We start from the raw sequence: 14,743 nt of genomic DNA, 5'->3' as shown, positions 1-14,743 counted from the left end.
ATTCTATGTTGCTATTTTTTGGAGTAATTATTTAAAGATATTCTATAACATTTATACTTTATTCATATTTATTTTCTCATTGCTAGTGCACACTGCATCTATTTAAAAATCTCCCCCCAATGATGCAGACAGCCAACTGCACTATGCCAGAAAGTGATGTCATTTTCCGATTTAAGATTCTGCGGTGAAGCACCTTACCTACAGCATGGATGATACAGAGTGCCAATGCTAGGAGGCAAATTGTGGACAGAGACGTATGCCACCTGGCTTTAACCCATGAACATTTTCTGCTGTTAAGGCATTCCGATGCCAACAGTGGGATTTTAAATGGGAATCTGAGCCACCTGTACAACCAGTTCCCTAGTGCAGTCAGCTGCATGTAGTAACATTAGGATAGTTCAGACTTCCACAACCAAAGAAAATCTTGACTAAAGAATATAAATTAGGATGTTTTTTGCTATATTTTACACCTGAATGTTTTTTTCTGTAGGCACTCATAAACTTTGAGATAGTTGGGAGTGGCATAAAATCAAACAAACAGAAAAAAATACCAATGTATACTCCCCCTCCCCCGAGCCCCTTATGTCCTGGGGTTTGGTGATGATAATAATAATGGGGAAATAAATATGGTGGGAGGGAACATGGTTGGTTCAGGACACCCTGGGGGGTAAATGCTTGTTGGCTGGCAGGGAATTGAAAGGGAGCTAGGAGGCCTAGGCCTCGTTGGTACCTGTTGGAGGTAAAAGGTCCCTTTACACAGGCCAAGCAAGTTCTGATAAGATGTACCAATCTCGTTGATCAGTAATAATTCAATAAACCTTTACATGGCTCAAATATCGTGCAGGCCTGCCACCTCCAACAATCTACTTGACAGTAGTAATGTCACATTTTGTATATTGAAAGCCCTTGCGGGCAGGGCCCTTTTCCCCTCTATGTCAGTCGGCAACTTACTTTGTGTAATGATCAATGTTCCCATGTTAGTGTAATGTACTGTTACCGTTATCATATGTAAAATGCAGGGCTATATAAATAAATAATAATCATAAAGTCTATCACTTAAATAACAACAAACGCTGTAATGGATTTCATTGGCTGTTTATGACAAAATAAAATATAAATGTTGTATTTAATATCCTCAATATGACCTTGCCCCCTCGTGGTCCCTCTAAATTTAGAAACAAAATTAGGAAAAATTGTATATTTTATTTTTTTATTAGAAAAGGTTAAAAGCAGACAAAGGAGAAAAGCTGACACAGGGGGGAAATAGGACAAAAAAAAAAAACAGGATGAAGGATATTGCCGAAACATACGTTGGGGTGGCATCACTCCTGCTGCACTCTTGCACTTTATTGATTTTTGTTTGAAGTTGGTACTGTATTTTATGGACCTTGAGACCTATGTCCCTTTATTAATACGTACAGCTTACCTGTTTCCTCTCTTGTTATACCACTTATGATGTTTACATCTGCTGGCAGTAGTGACGCCATTGTTTTTGTTCCATTTCCCCTTTGTCTGCTTTTAACCTTTTCTAATAAAAAATAAAATATACATACCTAAGGGTCTTACTGCCCTGCTACTAGCGGCCGCTAGAAGGGTTATCCCGAGACGATGGAAGTCCTCTAGTCCCCCCACCACCACTGATTGGCTCCGCGAGGTCTTGTACATACAGGGCCTTGAGGAATGCCTGGCCGACCTTAACGCCGCCTCAAGTTTTTACTACGGTGGCACCACTGGTTGGACTTTACAGCCTCTTCCCGCTTTCTGCGATATGGTCTTACCTCTATCCCTCCACCCCCTCCCTGACCACCCCCCCTCCCTCCTCCCTTCCCCTTCCCCATCATTCCTGGCCCCTTCCATTTACCCTTTCCTATCCTCTCCATTCTGATGCTCTCTATGTTCGTTCTGTGCTCCTACGGAAGCTTTTGACCTAAACCTACTTTGTTGAGCTGGTTGTTGTTACCTCCGTTGAGGTGACCGCTGTTTTTATGTTATAATCTTATAATCTGCTTTCCCACTGTAGATTTTTCACATGCATGTCTTACTTGTACTGTTTGAACGTGTATAACATGTTCTTGTTTAATAAAGCGTTTGAATAAAAAAAAAATATATATACAATTTTTACCTCATTTTTAAATGACTCCATTCTCTTAATGTTTGTTTCTAACCTTTTAGGAGTTCATATATGAAGCCCTCCACAATACCAGGTTTTAATATAGTATATACTCATATTTTTGTATATTTCTTTACATAAAATGTTTAACACTTCTTGTACATGGAACTACCTGGGTATTGTGCTATTTAGTAATATTTATCCCTCTAAATTTAACATAACACAATCAGAAACCAGAAGGTGATCCTCAAAGGCTATAGTCCAATGTCGATTCCCCCTTTTTAGCACCTGCAGGCTCTTTACAGCTCAGACGAGGAAGGTGAGCATGTTCTATGCCTGTGTGAATAAAGCTGTATTTTGGGGTTTTTGCAAGTAGCCCTAAATTGAACAGTTTAATTGTCTCTTGCTACTATTTGTTTGTCTCTTTATTAGAATAAAGGCCAAAACGACATAGCATCTACTACACACACAAATTGGATATGTCCATATAACCTAGTGGTACACTTTTAGGAAACAATTTCTACAAGGATCTAATAAACTTTGTGGTTATCCAGTGAAGTAGGTTGACTTTATAAACTGATAAATATATGAATTTATTAGATGATGCAGTTTCCTAAGGAACTTCAGATATCCTTCATATAAGATGAGGCCAGGGACTATAATTAGTATCCAGAATATTGGGCAGACTAGATGGGCAGAATAATTCTTATCTGCTGACACTTTCTATGCTTCTATGTTCAAATGCTTCCCCTCTAAAGTGTACTACCGTATATACTTGAGTATAAGCCGAGTTTTTCAGCACGATTTTTCGTGCTGAAAAAGACCCCCTCGGCTTATACTTGAGTGAACTCTCCGCCTGTCAATCCCTTCTCAGTGGTCTTCAACCTGCGGACCTCCAGATGTTGTAAAACTACAACTCCCAGCATGCCCGGACAGCCATCGGCTGTCCGGGCATGCTGGGAGTTGTAGTTTTGAAACCTCTGGTGGTCCGCAGGTTGAAAACCACTGCGGCCTTCGTCATCATCCAGACCCCCCCCTTCAGTTTTCTACTCACCTCCCATCGGTGGGAAGGATGGGTGAGCTGGTTTGGGCCATCTATGCTGCAGGGACCGTCCGGTGGGGAGGGTTAGTCGTTCGGGCTGTCCATCTTCACCGAGGGAGCCCTCTTCTCAGCGCTCCGGGCCGGCCCCGAACTAGTAAGGTTGCCTTGATGACGACGCACAGGGACGTGCATGAAAGTCCCTGTGCGTCGTCGTCAAGGCAATGTCACTAGTCCGGGGCAGTGCGGAGAAGAGGGCCCCCCGGTGAAAATGGACAGCCCGGAACGACTAACCCTCCCACCGGACGGTCCCTGCAGCATAGATGGCCCGGACCAGCTCACCCTTCCTTCCCACCGAGGGGAGTAGAAAACTAAAGGGGGGGGGGGGTCTGGATGTGAAGAAGACCGCAGTGGTCTTCAACCTGCGGACCTCCAGAGGTTTCAAAACTACAACTCCCAGCATGCCCAGACAGCTGATGGCTGTCTGGGCATGCTGGGAGTTGTAGTTTTGCAACATCTGGAGGTCCGCAGGTTGAAGACCACTGATGAAGGGATTGACAGGCGGTGATGATAAAGGGGGGGGGGGATGATGACGGGGGTCTGGATGATGACAGAGGGGATGATGACGGGGGTCTTGATGATGACGGGGGTCTGAATGATGACATGGGGGGATGATGTATTTCCCACCCTAGGCTTATAGTCGAGTCAATAACTTTTCCGAGGTTTTTGGGGTGAAGTTAGGGGCCTCGGCTTATATTCGGGTTGGCTTATGCTCGAGTATATACCGTATATCATCTACCAAATTCCTGATTTCATTGGTTAAACCCCCTCCAGTTCTCCATTTATTTTGCAGATTTTAGATTGATTATTAGATTGTCTTCTAAGTTGTCTTTCTCATTACATATGATTGCTTGATTTATAGGTAGTCTACATCATTTATTCCTAATAAGGGATTTGGTTTGTACATTATTTATTGAGCTCTATATAATATCTCTGAAGATAAAGATAAATCTGCACTCTAAAATATTATGTTTAATCAGTTCTTATTGAAGGTTTTACATATGAGATAATGTACAGAACAGTACAGAGGGTAATACTCTTACGAAATGTGCCGAAATAAAAAAAAACTTGGGTATAAAACAACAGAAAACTTAGTTAATACAATATCATATGCTGACGTAGGAATACAATGCCTGAAACCTCTTCGAGGCGACCACCCCCTTTATCCAGACCAGATTTTGTGTGACAGGCTTTTCGCCTACCATACATTCTGCATAGTGGCCATTTGGGTGGTCTTTCAAAGAGGTTACACTGTAATTATAATATATCAATATTCCCAAATATGTCACATAAGTCAGTGCAATAAAATCTAACATAAAACCATAGCATAAATAATGTTGAGAAATAAAGAAACAAAAAAAAAAAAAAAAAAACACCCTTAACCCAACTTAGATGATTTTAACTAGAGTAGCAGTATAACTACAGTGGTCCCTCAACATACGATGGTAATCCGTTCCAAATGGACCATCGTATGTTGAGGGATCCGTGCAATGTAAAGTATAGGACAGTGGTCTACAACCTGCGGACCTCCAGATGCTGCAAAACTACAACACCCAGCATGCCCGGACAGCCGTTGGCTGTCCGGGCATGCTGGGAGTTGTAGTTTTGCAACATCTGGAGGTCCGCAGGTTGAAGACCACTGGCATAGGAAGTTGTACTCACCTGTCCCCGCTGCTCCGGACCGTCACCGCTGCCCTGGATGTCGCCTTCCATCGCTGTCGCCGCGTCCCCGGGGTGTCCCCGACGCTCCGGCAAGGCCTCTGCTTCCCCGGCATCCTCGCTCTCCGTCGCCGCAATCACGTCGCTACGCACGCCGCTCCTAGAGGATGACTGGACGGCGTGGGCTGCGACGTGATGACAACTAAGAGGACGCGCCGGAGCACCAAGGACAGGTAAGTGATCATCAGCGGACCACACGGGGCACTGTAATCGGCTATCCGGCGGCAGCTGAAGCCGTCTGCGCTGCCGGATAGCCGTTTATGCGATGGCCCCGACATACAAAAGCATCGTATGTTGATGCTGCCTTCAACATGTGATGGCCTCTGAGAGGCCATCGTATGGTGAAATGATCGTATGTCGGGGCCATCGTAGGTCGGGGGCTCACTGTACTTGGCACGGGTCCCCTTTGACTTTGGGAGCCGGGACCTCAGAATGAAAGTCAGGCTCCCATGCTAACTGCAAGGACTAGAGAAACCTCTGATTCTGGCATTTTAGGCTCATAAATGCCATGGTCATATTGGGGGAGATTTATCAAAACCTGTGCAGAGGAAAAGTTGCTGAGTTGCCCATAGCAACCAATCAGATCACTTCTTTCATTTTGCAGAGGCCTTGTTAAAAATGAAAGAAGCGATCTGATTGGTTGCTATGGGAAACTGGGAAACTTTTCCTCTGGACAGGTTTTGATAAATCTCCCCCATTGTTACAATGGCATTGTTAGGATTCGGCAGGCTGGATGTGGATCCTCTGTGTCAGCGAGGGATTGGCGTGGACCGTGTCGGTGGACCGGTTCTAGGGTTGCTACTGGTATTCACCAGAGCCCGCCGCAAAGCGGGATGGTCTTGCTGCGGCGCTAGCAACCAGGTCGTATCGACCGGCAACGGCTCAACCTCGCTGACTGCTGAGAAGGCGTGGGACAGAAGGACTAGACAGAGGCAAGGTCAGGGCAGGCGGCAAGGTTCGTAGTCAATGGCGATAGCAAGAGGTCAAGAACACTGGTAAGGCAAACACTGTAAACGCTTTCTCTGGCACAAGGCGACAAGATCCGGCAGGGAAGTGAAGGGGAAGTGAGGTTATATGGACAGGGAGCAGGTGGAGGCTAATTAGACTGATTGGGCCAGGCACCAATCATTGGTGCACTGGCCCTTTAAGTCTTAGAGAGCTGGCGCGCGCGCGCCCTAAGGAGCGGAGCCGCGCGCGCCAGGACGTGACAGCCGGGGACCGGGACAGGTGAGTGACTTGGGATGCGATTCGCGAGCGGGCGCGTCCCGCTATGTGAATCGCATCCCCGCCGGCAGTGTCAGTGCAGCGCTCCCGTTCAGCGGGTCTGACCGGGGCGCTGCAGAGAGAGGAACGCCGCGATCGCTCCAGGGAGGAGCAGGGACCTGGAGCGCTCGGCGTAACAGGCATGTAGGGAATCCGTGGGGCTCTGTAACCCCATTGGCAGCTCAACAACACAACTGCCAGGTGCTAGTGGGTTTCCATAGCAACCTGGGCCTAATGAAGGCCCCACAGATCTGCCCCGATACTGCCTGTTTTCAGCGTCACAACACATACGGTCACATAACCAGGATTCAGACGTGTTCCGTGACATCTTCACATGAGCTACTACTAGAGCAACCTCCAATGAGCCTCCACACAGCTATGTCAAGTAAAGAAATAATTGTTATCGGTCTTGGTATGGAACATAAATGAATGAAACATAAATAAAAAAGCGTTTCTATTGTGACAAAATAGTAAAACTATGTACATTTGGTATTAAAGGAGTATTCCGGTCAAAACCAATTTTTTTCATATGAACTGGCTCCAGAAAGTTAATCAGATATGTAAATTATTTCTATTAAAAAATCTTAATCCTACCAGTACTTATCTGCTGCTGAAGTTGAATTGTTCCGTCTGTCTCAGGAACTGTCCAGAGCAGGACAGGTTTGCTATGGGGATTTTCTTCTACTCTGGAAAGTTCCTGAGACAGACCGATGTGTCAGCATTAAAGAATACCCCTTTAATGTAATCGTAATGATCCAGAGAATAGTTATATTTTTACTGCACATAGAACAGCGTAAATTTAAAACACAAAAAAAAGACAAAATGACACAAAAAAGTTATAAAAGATAATCAATAGTTTATATGAACCCCAAAATGGTCCCACTAAAAATGACAAGGAAGGGGGATGTTAGTGATGGTCGGGTTTGACAGAAATCATGGGACTTAAAAGAGACTGATAGGACCAGTGAAGAAATAGAATGGAATAAATGCAGTCCAAATGCATAGAAACTGAGGGTAAATTCAGACTGATCAGTCATGAGTAGGGTTGCCACCTGGCCGGTATTTTACCGGCACAGTCAGTATTTTGGCCTTCCTGACGGTATTTTTATACTAAAAATACTGGCATTGCAATGGACAGTATTTATCTAACCAATCCTCCAACTCCAAGAATGTTGCACCATAACCTATATCAGTGTTTTCCAACCATAGCGCCTTCAGCTGTTGCAAAACGACAACTCCTAACATGTCTGGACAGCCAATGGCTGTCCTGGCATGCTGGGAGTTGTAGTTTTGCAACAACTAGAGGCACCCCAGGTTGGGAAACACTGACACATACTATATACTACTATATAGTCCAACATGCCGGGAGTTGTAGTTTTCATTTGGGGCAGCTGCTGAGCCACAGGCTGTATCAGAGCATGCTGGGAGTTGTAGTCAGTAGCTAACTGCAACTATTGAATTTAATAAAAAAGCGATCAGACCTTTAAAAACTCAGGGTGGATATAGCTTTTATCCAGGAGACGTACCATGACAACACATGTTCCTTCAAATTTGCGGCTAGAGATGACCTTATTCTACATTATTCGTTGGTGGGGATTTTAATGCACCATTCTCTCCATCTACTGACACTCAGTGGATCACCCCACACCCCCTATCCCCTTGACATGTCTATCAACTTCCTTCAGACAGTTGATCAGATGACATCACCTATTTGACTCATGGAGGACATGTAACGTTACGAGCCAGGAATATACTTTTTATTCCCATCCCCATACCACCCACACAAGAATAGATACATTCCTAGGTAATCTCTTGGGTCTTTGCGTGACAGCTAATAAAGCAGAAATCCACCCAATTATGCGGTCGGACCATGCCCCTGTCACTTTGGACTTAAAACCGCCCTCAACTCCCAAACATATTTGTCACTGGCGGTTGAATGAAACTTTGCTAAAATCTGAGGTCCACAGAGATGTTCTGGGAACCTGTCTGAAGGATTTCTTCACTCAAAATATTGGTTCAGTTCCCTCCTTTTCTACAGTGTGGGAAACTCACAAAACAGTGTTCAGAGGACAATGTATAGCGATATCCTCCCGACTTAAGAAAAGATAGCCTACAGTAAAGTAAGGACCTAGAAAAAGAAATCACTTAAATCACTGGAATCCCGCATGATTGCCCGTCCCTCTAAAAATGGCCCTCAACAGATAACTAAAATTTGCTCTCATTTAAAAGACCTAGTTGTGGGTAAAGTTGAAATACTATTGTCTTTTACTAAGCATAAATCTTATGCTAAGGCGAACAAACCAGATTCTCTCCTGGGCTCCCAATTAAATGCCCAAACGACACAATCCAATCCTTTTGCCATTAAAAACCCCTCCGGTCACCTTGTGTAAGACCCTGAACACATGGCTGGTTTGTTTAGTGACTTTTATTCAAACCTCTATAACCTCTCACCCCCCCCAAAACTGTGAATTTCATGAAAAACATATTAAGTCCTATCTAGAGTCCTGTAACCTTCCCAGAGTCCCCCCTGCTGATCTCAATATGTGAAATGCCACCATTACCATGCAGGAATTGCAAGATACATTAAATAATCTGCCCAATGGTAAATCCCCAGGTCCCGATGGACTTCCCTACATCTATTATAAAACTTTCTTAGACATATTGTCTCCCCACCTAATAACTCTCTTTAATTTGTTTTTAGCAAACTCCCCCATCCCTCATACCATGCTTAACTCATTTATAACAGTTATTCCCAAAACAGGTAAAGACCCCGCCGACTGTTCTAGTTACCACCCTATATCTCTTCTGAATTCAGACCTAAAATAATTTACAAAAATCCTGGCCAACAGACTGTGGGCGGTTCTTCCATACCTAATTAATAAGGATCAAGTGTGATTTCTACTTCATATGCAGGTCGGAGACGGTACTAGGAGAACTTGATAGATATCCTTAATAAAACTAAAGTTCAAGGGATTATATTAGGACTTGACGCAGAAAAGGCCTATGACAGGCTAAGTTCGCTGTTCCTTCTTTCGGCTCCTAAAACCTACGGTATATTGGGTCCATTCCTCCATGCAGTCTCCGGTCTTTACACGTCCCTGTCAGCACAAGTACGTCTCCCTCACGCAGTCTCCCGGAGATTTCAGATCCATAATGGTACTAGGCAGAGCTGCCCTTTATGTCCCTACTCTCTGTCTTCAGTATAGAGCCCTTGGCTGCTTGTATCCGCAATAACCCAGATATACAAGGGGTGGTAGTTAATTCTCATGAATTTAAAGTTTCACTTTTTGAAGATTATGTGATGTTCACATTGCGTAACCCTGTCATATCTTTGCCTAACCTACTGTACATGCAGCCCTGGACCTATACGGACAACTCTCAGGTTATAAGATTAATAACTCTAAAACAGAGGCCCTACCCATAAATATTCCTGATGACCTTCTTAATCTCTTTTGCCTGACCAATTCTTATGCTACCATACAATATCCCTCTTCTACTCATACTTGGCCTCTTGGCCAAGTGGTCGTCATTACGCCTCTCACTTTTTGGCAGAATTTCTGCTATAAAGATGTCTATCCTACCTAAACTCCTCTATATACTCAAAACTCTCCCTATCCCAATAACTGAAAGTACTTTGAAAAACTTTCAATCTGTTACTCTCAAATTTATATGGGGTGGGGACATCTGGTGGACTACGTGTGCCAGACTTCCAAAAATATTATTTAGCAGTCCATTTATGTCAGATTCCCTCTTGGACCATGTTCCTTGCTTTTAATAAATGGACTGAGATAGAGAAAATGTGGCTATCCCCCCCTACTTGTTTGGGCTCTAAACCCTCTCAAAACACCCCACAACCTATTAGGACCAATGAAACTAACTAAGAACATATGGGACTATACTGTAAAAAGCTTCCCCTTAAAATCATCTAAATCACTCCTTACTCCCCTCCTATTCAATCCTCAAATTCCCAATAGTAGTAATACAGAGCTTACCTCCTCATGGATTAGAATGCATCTATTTCACACAGCCGACTTAGTGGATCCAATTAAGAGAACATTATACTCCTTTAAAATACTAAAGGAAAAACATAACCTCCCTAATACATCAAACTCTTTTATCAGGTAGTAAAGACGTACTTAGATATACCTTCGGACGGTTTCACTTTCCCCAAACCTACATTGTTTGAATTATTATTATGTAGAGGTTCAACCTCCACCAGAGGCCTAATCTCCACAATTTACGATCTTCTATCCTCACCAAATGATGCTACTACTATATATGGACAAATAGGAAACTTATCTAAATAGGGAGATACCCTTTATACAATGGCAAACCATTTGCAAACGAGCCGCTAAATCTTCATATTGCACATCCCTTAAAGGGTAGCTCCCACCATCCAATTTTTATTTTTTTTGCTAGCCCGTTCACCCCCCCCCCCCCCCCCACCCCCTACGGCACTTTTTTTTCTCATTAGCATCCTAGCAGAGACATTGAGAAGGGGAGAAAAGGAGTGAATACAGCCTTGAAGTTGCTGAGTCAATGATAGAGAGAACCATCATACACAGCAGAAAAGAGATAGAGAGCGCCATGTACCACCATAGAGTTTGTGGTATTAAAGGGGTACCGGAGGAAAAAAATATTTTCAAATCAACTGGTGTCGGAAAGTTATACAGATTTGTAAATTACTTCTATTTAAAAATCTTTATCCTTTTAGTACTTATCAGCTTCTGTATGCTCCACAGAAAGTTGTGTAGTTCTGTCCAGTCTGATCACAGTGCTCTCTGCTGCCACCTCCGTCCATGTCTGAAACTGTCCAGAGCCGGAGAGGTTTGCTAGTTCCTGACATGTACAGAGGTGGCAGCAGAGAGCACTGTGCTCAGACTGGAAAGAACTACACAACTTCCTCTGGAGCATACAGCAGATGATAAGTACAGGAAGGATTAAAATTTTTAAATAGAAGTAATTTACAAATCTGTATACATTTGTGGAAATAAATTTTTTTCCCCTTTGGAGAACCCCTTTAAAGGAGTTTTTCCATCTCATAAAATATAAGTAAACTGGTAGTATATGCAGTGTCCTCACTTTATAATCATTGGGGTCTGCGTTCTGGGACCACCATAAATGAAATGGATGGGGACACAGTGCAGGTGTTGCCGAAGGATATTGTGCAGAGAAAAATAATGAAGGCGATGCAGCAGAGCTGTAACTTTATTCCCACTATTGTTAGGGGTCCCAATGGTCGGACCCTCAAGATCATAATGTGCCAGTATATCCTAGCAATCTGCCATCATATTATTAAATAGGGATCAATCCTTACACTTTTTAATCCACAATTTAATTAAATCTACTTTTGGAGAAATTTGGATTTCTAGCTACTATTGATATTGCTAAGATTTCCAGCAAACCAAATGATAACCCTATAAACATGCATTGAATTTTGTAATGACTTTCCCCAAATGATAAATTCAGCACTGCTTCATCTATAGGCGATTTACATTTGTCAGGAAAATAAAATCAGTTTAAATGCTGCACCAGTTAACAATGACCCTACCTTATTAACTTGAGTGACATTTTCATTGTGTCCACAAGCATCAAAAATATCTGGATATGTGTCAGTCCATCCATGCACGGTGCAGGTCCTGCTAATATTTCCTGGAAAAAAATATGGAGACTCTTAGGATTCTTTAGGTGCAAAACAGGTTCAGAAATGTATAAAACAAAAAATGATGAATATTAATATTTACAGAAGTAATAATAATAATACTTGTAGTAATGTTCATTAGAACAGTTTTTTTTCTAGAAGTGCAGGTGTAATGTCATCAATGTAGAGGTACTGTAAGCCAAATCTGCTGATAGTTTGTCCAATGGGGGCTATGTAGAAAGAAAAGAGGAGAGGACCCAGGACAGATCAGAGTCAGAATATTATACATTAAAGGAGTGGTCAGAAAGGTAGGATGAAAATCCGGAGAGAGAGGAGCCCTTAAAGGGGTACTCCGCCCTCAGATATGTTATCCCCTAGGCCATGTCTGGTCTCTGGGCCGGCCCTGCGGTGTTACGGACATGGAAGCCTGAGGCTTCTGCAATCATGACGTCATGCCTCGACCCCTCCATTCATGTCTATGGGAGGGTGTGTGATGGCTGGTACCTCCCATAGACATGAATGGAGGAGGCGTGGTGTGACATTAAGATCACGAAAGGCCCAGGCTTCCGTGTCTGTGTTCCGAGTCTCAGCGGCCAGACCCCACGCGATCAGACATGTTATTCCGTATCCTTTGGATAGGGGATAACATGTCTAGGGGTGGAGTACCTCTTTAAGACCAATGGAGGAGCAGATGCTGAGAAGGAGCTGGTGATCTACAGAGTCAAATGCTACAGAGAGATCCAAGAGGACCAAGAGAGTAGTGACCTTGATATTTAGCAGTCAGGTGATCATGAGAGACTTTAGTCAGGGGATGCTGCTTGAGAGAAATGTACACAGGTGCAAAGTTTAAGGGGACATCTCCCTTCCCCAGTTTTAAAACCTATAAGGAAATACAAAAAAGTATGGGAAAATCACTATAGCCTGGCAATTCCATGAAATGAGACATAAGGTCTATGATCCTATATAATTAAATATCATTTCCAGGACTATGGGGGAGATTTATCAAAACCTGTGCAGATGGAAAGTTGCCTAGTTCCCCATAGCAACCAATCAGATCCCTTCTTATATTTTTGACAAGGCCTCTGCAAAATGAAAGAAGCAATCTGATTGGTTGCTATGGGCAACTCAGCAACTTTTCCTCTGCATAGGTTTTGATAAATCTCCCCCTATGTGATTGATGGCATTTTCTGATAGATCATCAATATGTGATTGGGAGGTGGGGGGGAGTGCATGAAATGAATGGGAGCTGAGCAGGCTGTAGCCCATCATCCCCACTACACAATGATCGGGTCCGCGTGCTTCCAGCTCTGTTCACTGTATACATCCGGGGGCACAGGTTGTCCAGAACAGCTGAGAGGCAGGGATGCCGACACCTTATCGACAAGGTACTGATGGCCTATCCTGAGGATAGGCCATCAATCACAAAGTCCCGGAAAATCAATTTAATTCCGGAAAAGTTTGACAGTCTTCATGAGGAACAGAGAGAAAATATTATTTTGTGTATGTAACGATCAGTATGATTTGTTTTATCTCATATACATAAACGTGTTCACAGAGTACAATTTGTATCTAGATGTATAGAAGTTATAAGACTCCCTGTGTAAGTGCTCTATTTGAATTGGACTGACTGTAGGACCAACTCACATCTGGTGAAACTCAAGGTGGAGTTAAGGGAATGGCGATCAGTCATTGCCATCTACTTGCCATGAACTGCTGGCCAACTATTAACATGCACACTATGCAAATTAGATTGTTTCTCATCAGATCAGAATTCCTCACACACTGATTCATAAGAAACACATTGGTGAGCCTGTCTAGTGATCCTTCTAGGACAATCACTAAAAGGGAAGTATGCAAACATAGAGGGAACTCATGGCACTTGGTGTAGATGCAGAATAAAACTTTTATTCCCGAAGCACAGGCATCAGGAGTCCCGTCTCTTCTCCCCCTCCTGACGCCTGTGTTTGCCTCCTTCGGGAATAAAAGTTTTATTCCTCATCTACACCGAGTGCCGTGAGTTCCCTCTATGTTTACATGCTTTAGGACTTTGATTCTTTTTCTTTGCATCACTGAGCACCGGATAGATTAATGCAATTATAGTTTTGGTTGGTGCATCGGTGGATTCGTGTTCACACGAGGGGCTGTGCACATTGGGAATAGGAGCAGTGCTGACTGTGTTTCTAATTCTTCTACCTGACTAAAAGGAAAGTATTAGTTTTACTAATGTAGCCACTGTTACAGGCTCTGTTCATTGTAATTGTTTTTTTTTTTTTTTGTTCCATTGATATTTCATTGCTTTTTAATGCAATATTCAGCACTGATGGATTTGAAGTCAATGTCTTCTGTCAGAATTAGTTGAAATGGCTCTGTCATAGCTGTCACAATTCCATTAAAAAAGAAAGAAGGGGCCAGTACTGGTTGATCCCATCTTTTGCTTTTGAGTTATATTCAGAGCAAATCTCCCCTTTTCTTTTTTTAAGTATTTATTTAGATTTTGCAATTTTACAACATACAACACCAACATGGTGAAACAGAAAAACAACAGTCTCTGTAGGTCTCAAAGACCAGCATCACAACAAATACTGGGATTCAAGGTAGGATTAAACACATGCCTTCAGCCCCCCCGTAAACACTAGCATTCCACGGGAGACCTACTTGGACAATCTAGTCGGGGGAATCAGCTGTCACATCCAGTAAGAGCCAGGGGGTCCAGACCTTATCAAATTTCTTAGGGCATTTGCGACTCACATGCAGTGCCTGGTACAACGGGACATATCTATTAACCAGACTAAGCCACCTGGAGAAGGGGGGAGAGGAGGTATTCTTCAGGTCATCACCACAATATTGCACGCACAGAAAAGAAGAAAACGGATCAGTAGATGCCTATGAGAACTAGAAACAACCCCATTAA

At 43.2% G+C, this 14,743-nt stretch overlaps 1 protein-coding gene across 2 annotated transcripts in view; it reads right to left on the bottom strand.

The window, feature by feature from the left end:
- Positions 1-14,743, bottom strand: part of VIPR2 (vasoactive intestinal peptide receptor 2) — a 165,904-nt gene that overhangs the window by 109,469 nt on the left and 41,692 nt on the right. For both annotated transcript variants that reach the window (XM_056519545.1, XM_056519547.1), the window contains one exon: positions 11,743-11,843. In XM_056519545.1, coding sequence (XP_056375520.1) covers positions 11,743-11,843 — 101 coding nt within the window. The remainder of the gene's footprint in view (positions 1-11,742; positions 11,844-14,743) is intronic.

Source organism: Hyla sarda, chromosome 5 (genome assembly GCF_029499605.1).
Source record: "Hyla sarda isolate aHylSar1 chromosome 5, aHylSar1.hap1, whole genome shotgun sequence".
In the NCBI taxonomy this organism is placed as follows: domain Eukaryota; kingdom Metazoa; phylum Chordata; class Amphibia; order Anura; family Hylidae; genus Hyla; species Hyla sarda.
The sequence above is the reverse complement of the archived record's forward strand: the minus strand, read 5'-3'. Positions and strand labels throughout refer to the sequence as shown.